At 52.4% G+C, this 6,412-nt stretch overlaps 1 protein-coding gene across 1 annotated transcript; it reads right to left on the bottom strand.

Annotated features, from left to right (window-relative positions):
• Window positions 1-1,684: 1,684 nt before the first annotated feature.
• Window positions 1,685-4,335, bottom strand: GAS1 (growth arrest specific 1). Its single transcript, XM_085041918.1, has one exon. It carries the CDS (start codon window positions 4,333-4,335, stop codon window positions 3,352-3,354), a length of 984 nt encoding a protein of 327 aa, XP_084898044.1. The 3' UTR covers window positions 1,685-3,351.
• Window positions 4,336-6,412: the final 2,077 nt, after the last annotated feature.

The raw sequence follows: 6,412 nt of genomic DNA, 5'->3' as shown, positions 1-6,412 counted from the left end.
AAGGAAAAGAAATATGGATTTTATGGACATCAACATCTGCACAGGCTTTGTTGGCTGGGACACATAGCAACACAGGCAACCATTCCTCCTGGAAATTGTGCTTACTCTGACTATACAACAAAACCCACAGAGTTATCTCCTTATGGAGAGGAGCTCACACAACAGAATCAGTTCAGCTGTATTTATTGCACAAATATTTAAATTAAAACAATCCACTTTTTCTGGAGAAGGAAGCATAAAGACGAGTCCTCCCTGCCTAGTGGTGCTTAGTGTTGATTTATTCCAGGCAGATGCTTTTGACAAGAGACTGTAAAATTAAGTCTTGAGTTTATTGTAGCAGTTAATTATCAGTCTTTTTCTGGTGCTAATGTCTTTGCTCCTAAATGAGGAAAAATAAAGCCTTTTAGCTGGGATTTAATTTTTCATCAACAACTAGTTAAATAGTCCTTGTGGGTGCTAACTGTTGACAAACCAAAAATATGTTTCTGGTCATCTACAGAAGAAGTATTTAAGATCATCCTTACCCAATTGTGAACTCAGCACTTTGTAAAGAAAGCTGACTCTATTTACAAGTCTCACCCAACTACTCCGTCCTCCTCCTGAAGAAACAGTTTCCAGCTTTGTTTTAACAATAAGCTTACTCAACCGTTCATATGACTTTAAAAACAAACTTCAGATCATAGCCGCACACCATAGTCATACACTTGTTTGGTATCACAACTATTTGGGATTGGTTTATGTGTGTGCACGTGCACTTGTGTGTGTTTACTGCTGGGAAACGTAATCAAATTCACACCCTACAGAAATAATAAAATAATCTCTCATTGAAGTAACTAACCCAGAAGCAGGGATTTCTAATTTTGTTGATTTATACAACAGACAGATGTGGATTTGTGCTCTGTCAAGATCTGGTAAGATGAAAAGGACACTATCTTGCTAATCTGTCGCCCCCTCAGTCAAAGTTTATTTGTGGTAGCTTTTAAACTTCTGACTTGCCTTCCAATTACAGCCTTTAAAATGAAAAGCTTTAAATAAACACCGTGAATAGAAGATAAATAAACTTTTTTTCCTTTTTTTTTTTTTTTTTTGGTGAGTGCCTAGCTTGACGCAGTCCAAACTCAAATCCCCAGAGGACTGAGCTCTCTCTTTTGTGTTAATGTTTAAAAGATTTTCCAGTGCTGGAGTTTATTCCTACTGCAAACATTTCTATTTACAAGGTCAAGTGTATCAGCACTCGACACAGCTTAAGAGTGTAATTATTTATCTAAGGGCGTTTGAGTGTAGATCAGTAGCTCTGGCAGCAAACCAGGCTTCAGCACGATGCAAAGCAACTCCTAAGCACAGTATTACAAGATCTAGTAATTGCTGTGTTTACTTTTGCATTCTTCGTTGTGGGAGAAGGCAGGCTGAATAGCAAACTTTGCGTTTTGTTGCAGCCGCCTTGATGCGTGCGCCCCTGCCCGCGCGAACGCTCGCCACCCCTGTGTGATGTATTTCTCACCACTTGTTTGCACGCCTAGGAGCATTTCTACAAGCACCAGTGAGAGCAACGTGCCTGCATGAAAAAAGCCCGTGCACTAGTAATTCTACACATATATATACAGGACCACTGTCCTTGAATTGCTTTACTCCCTTCTGGCACCGACGAGTTACCATGCCAACGCATTATAAAATCAACCACTCATTTAAAGTAGTACTTTCAAAGCTGTATTTACTTCTTGCATGTAATTATTCATTAAAGTAAGAATAGCAGTAATTTACATCTATGTGAAGTATTACAGGCAGACAGAGATTTTTGTTTTTTGACTGTTTTTTGGTTTGTTATTCTGTGGTTTGATCCCCGCCTCTCTTCCCCCACCCCCACACCTCGGGTGCTGAGAGTTCAAGTGTCCCTGGAAAACAATTTTACCGCATCCGTTATTTAAAGCTCTTTCTTTACTAATTTACACGTTTAGAAAATACAAAAAGCCATACATATTTAAAACAAAGGCCTTTTTTACGCCTCCTATAAAAAAAATACAAGGTTTAAGGCAGCTCAGAAATGCATTTATACAATTCTAAAACGTTCATAAAATCTCTCCAAATAGGAAAGTTAACTTTCAATCTGTAAAATACACTGTACATTTGATGTTCTAGAAAATACTTCACTTAATCACTGTTGCTGGTATCCCTTTAAACATAAAGTGAAATCTGTACCTTTTCCAGAAACGAATACCAAATGCAGCTACCTGGCAAATAAGATGTGGAATTAAAACTTTTTATTATTTTTTTAAAATAAATTATCCCCAAAGCATACAATTTATAGAATTCTATATACAATGAAGAGCGACTGGTAACAAATCCCAGTTTTAAATACTTTTTTTTTTATATAAGATTTACCAGAGGTCAGCACCCTGATATGACGAGGCAATAAAACTTTTCAGGATATTTGTATATACATGTTCTCGAGTTTAAAAGTGTCTTTCAAAGATGGCAGTGCAGAGCTCTTTTAAAACAAAAGTTGCATTGTTCAGTATAGCCAACAACTCCGAAACAATTTTTTTTAATGTCGCTAGGTTACAAGAGGAAGAGACGGCTGCTGGCACGCTTTTGTTATAGGGAATACGTGTGTGCAAGAGGGAGTGCTGTAAACCACCGAATTTATTCAGTCTGCTATTTCCCTAAATTTAATTAATGGCAGATGCGGCTTAAGCCCCTTTCGGGCACCACTGCATCACGGAGAGCGAGACGCGGCTAATGATACTCAAGTTGCTGACTAACTAGTACGGCAACGCTTTGGCAGCAAGTTTGGGTTGCTCACCTCTTACTAACCTTCATGTCAAAACGCTTAAAAGACCCCCAGTACCAGCATGCCATGACTCCCGGTTTGTCCCGGTGGGCGGCTGGCGGCCTCGCCCGCAGTCTCTGTCAGCCGCTCCGCTCGCTGGTTACACGAAGGCAGGGTGGCAGCAATTGCATAGTGCACACTCGAGACCAACACCCGAAACACGAGCAGCCCCTGCGCTCCGGCCACCGCTCCAGCGACCGGGCCGGGGAAAGGGGTCGGCCGGGCGCTGCTGGCAGCAGCGGAGGCAGACGGGGAGACGAGAGGGGACGGGGCGCCGGGGTGATGGGCCGGGGAATCCACGGCCAGAGCGTTTAAAGCCGCTCCGCGCCGAGGGGCCCCGCCGGCCGGATCCCCGGCCGCCGCGGGAGGGCTCGACTAGAGGCCCGCGGCGGCTCGGCGCGGGGGGCCTGGCCCGGCCCGGCCCGGCGATGAGGACGGGGAAGAAGGCAGTGGGGGAGCGAGGCAGTGATGGAGGGAGGCAGTGATGGGAAGCAGGCGGGGAGGGATGCGGGAGGGGAAGGATGCTAGAGCCGCGGGAGCAGCAGCACCAAGATGGAGGCGAGCAGCGCCCCGGCAGACCCGGCGGGCCGGCCGGCGTTATCCGCCTGCACGGGGAAGCCGGGCTCGGCGCCCGCATTGTCCTCCCCGTCGTCCCTCCCCTTCTGGCTCGGCTCCTCCTCGTAGTCCTCGTCGTAGTACTCCTCCAGGCCGCCGTCCGAGCCGCCGCTGCTGCCCGCGCCGTTGCCGCCCATGTCGGCGCCGAAGCAGAGGCGGGCCATGTTCTCCTTGACCGACTCGCAGATGGGCCGCTCCAGCCCGTCGCAGACGCACTCGTTGAGCAGCACGGCCTTGGGGACGGCCAGCATGTCCTCGATGACGGCGCGGCACTCGGGCGTGCAGCGCAGCCCGTTGAACAGCTTCCCGCAGTAGGTCATGTAGCGGTTCAGCGCCAGGCTACAGCGGCTGTCCCAGTCGCAGCGCCGCCGCGCCTCCGTGCAGCCCATGACGCCGGGGCCGCCGGGGCCGGGGCCGCCGGGGCCGCCGCCCGTGGGGCTGCTGGTGCGGGGTAGGCAGGGCTCGATGGCGCGCTTGGTGGCGCGGCAGTTCTCGTCCTGCGCGCAGTCGCAGTCCTCCAGCGCCGGGCCACGCCGGGTGTGGTTGAGCTGGATGAGCGCCGCGATGCAGTGGCTGGGGCACCGCCGCCTGGAGGAGGCGACCGCGCCTGCAGCGCCCGCCGCGCCGTCCCCGCCGCCCGCCGCCGCCGGCTGCTGCTGCAGGAGCACCGGGGCGCACGCCTCGGCGTACTGGTTGTACGCGTAGCTGCACTCGGGCTCCCCCTGACACTGCAGCACCGCCTGCCAGCAGATCAGTCGCCGGCCCTGCACCAGCGAGCCCCGAGGCGGCCACACGGCGCCCAGCGCCGCCGCCAGCCACAGCCAGGCGGCCGCCCGCGGCCAGCGCCGCCCGCCGCCGCCGCCTCCATGCCGAGCGGGCGAGCGGGCCACCATCGCGGACGGGGGTAGCGGCTGCTGCCGCAGGCGAGCTGGGAAGAGGAGCTGGTAGACGAGGAGAAGGAGGAGGAGGAGGAGAAGGAGCTGCCGCCTGTGGAAAAGTTTCCAAAACTCCCGCCGGCCGTGTGCATGAGGTCTCCTCGCATCAATCCATGCGCGCCGGGCCCGGGGCCCTCCAGCCCCCGGGAGCTGAAGCCGGCGGGGCCGCGGAACGAAGCAGGCGCCCGGGGGCCTTCCCGTGTCCCCCACTCGCTGCTCCGGGCTCGGCGAGGCGGCGGCGAAGGCGCCCGGAGAGGTGCGGGGAGTCAGTGCAAACAGGGGCTCGGACGACAGCGGATCCGGAGTGCGCTCGGGGAATCGCAGGCTGCGCCGTGAGAGCTCATGGTGCTGTCCTGCTCTTCATGCAGTTCCGTCTCCTTTTTTTCCCCCACAAAATAAATGCCCAGCTGCTGCTGCTGCCTCCTCGGGGGCTTTTAACTCTCCGCTCGCAGCATCTCTGCACATGCCAGCCGCTCCGATCCCATTCACAGTCCCGGCTCCGCTCACTCCCTCTCGGTATCGATCACGCTTTCGGGTGGCGCGGAGAAGAAATGTCTTTCCCCGCTAGCAAGACGAGAGCACGGGGAAAAGAGAAGAGGCAGCCGTCGCGGTCTCTTTCTGTGGGCGACTGATGCTGCTTCTGTTGTCAACAAGCCCTGCAAGCTGCTCTGTGGATCCGTCTGTGGATCTTTTTTTCTTTGCAAGGCTTTAAATACAAAAGTGCCCTCCGAGCAGCAGCAACGTGCTCTGATTAGGCTTCATTATGCATGCATGGAAAAGCAAACAAACAAAAAAAATTAGCAACGCTTCTTCTTTTACACATCCCCCCCAGCCTGCGCTCTCTCGCTCTCTTTCTCCCTTTCTCCACTTTTTTCTCCTTTCGCTCGGCCCCCTTTCCCTGCCTCGCCACTTGCCATTGGCCCAGCCTGCTGTTGGAACCTTTTTTTTTTTCCCCCCCCTCCTTCTCTTTACGATGTGCTGAAGGGAGGGAAGGAGAGAGGGGGGCTGGAGGGCAGCTCACATTCAAAGCTTGAAAGGAAAGGCTTAAGGAGAGTGACAGCCCCCCGAGGAGCCCCTCCTCCCGTTAAGGCGGCGCAGTGGCCGGGTGAGAGGCACTCAGCAGCGGCGGCGCGGGCCCGGCGCTGCGGGACCGGCCGGGCGGCGGCGGAGCCGGGCGGTGGCGGCGGCCGCGGAGTGCTCGGCAGCACCGCGCCGGGCCGGGCAGCGTGGCTCTCCGCGCTGGTGTTGCTCTGACACTGGTCCTGCTCCTTGCAACAAGGGGGGAGGGAAACCAAGTTCTCTAGACCGGGTGCACCCAAACTTCCCAGTGATTCAAGTGAGGGCAGAGCCGCTACCAGAAAGGTAGGGAGAATCAGGCTCAAAATGGGATGGACTTTGTTCTTACTGAAATAGAAAGAGGTCCTGGTTTCAGTGTGCTAGTACTCTCTGGGAGAGCAAAGCTAACTTTACTAGTGGCGTACTGCGACCATATGAGTACACCTCTGCTGTGCCTTCAGTATTGCAACTTTCCACTTGCCGCATAGCCACCGATTTTAAAGTCATTCAGCTCAACTTCTCGCCTGAGGTTTTTGTACTCGGTTTTAAGACACTGACTTACGAGGGTGCCTGTTGGCAGAAATACAGTAGATCCCAGTATCGTTCTTTGATACTTGATCTGCCTACTAGTAAAAAGTTTTTAAAAACCTGTTAGTTAAGAGTTTTCATTGAAAACAAAATGCCTTGCTGAAGTCCTGCCTTCTTGTTACGCTTTCCGTTCGCTTTGTTTATTTATAAGGAAGTGGATACAAAAATATTAAGGCACAAGGCGAGGAGCATAACAAAGTAAATAGTGCTGCATTTGATAGTTGCCTTTCGTTTCAGTGCTACCTTAATTCCAGAGCAACATCGTCTCCAACCACAAGGGGCATCCGTATCTGCTGCCTGTCAAAACTGGCGCTTTTTTCATCCTGAGACTATCAACTCCATCTGTCACAAAAATTGGGACAAAATCTATTTTCCAGGAACTCGGGGATCT

The sequence above is a fragment of the Lichenostomus cassidix genome, chromosome Z (assembly GCF_008360975.1).
Source record: "Lichenostomus cassidix isolate B80296 chromosome Z, HeHo_3.0, whole genome shotgun sequence".
NCBI lineage: Eukaryota > Metazoa > Chordata > Aves > Passeriformes > Meliphagidae > Lichenostomus > Lichenostomus cassidix.
The sequence above is the reverse complement of the archived record's forward strand: the minus strand, read 5'-3'. Positions and strand labels throughout refer to the sequence as shown.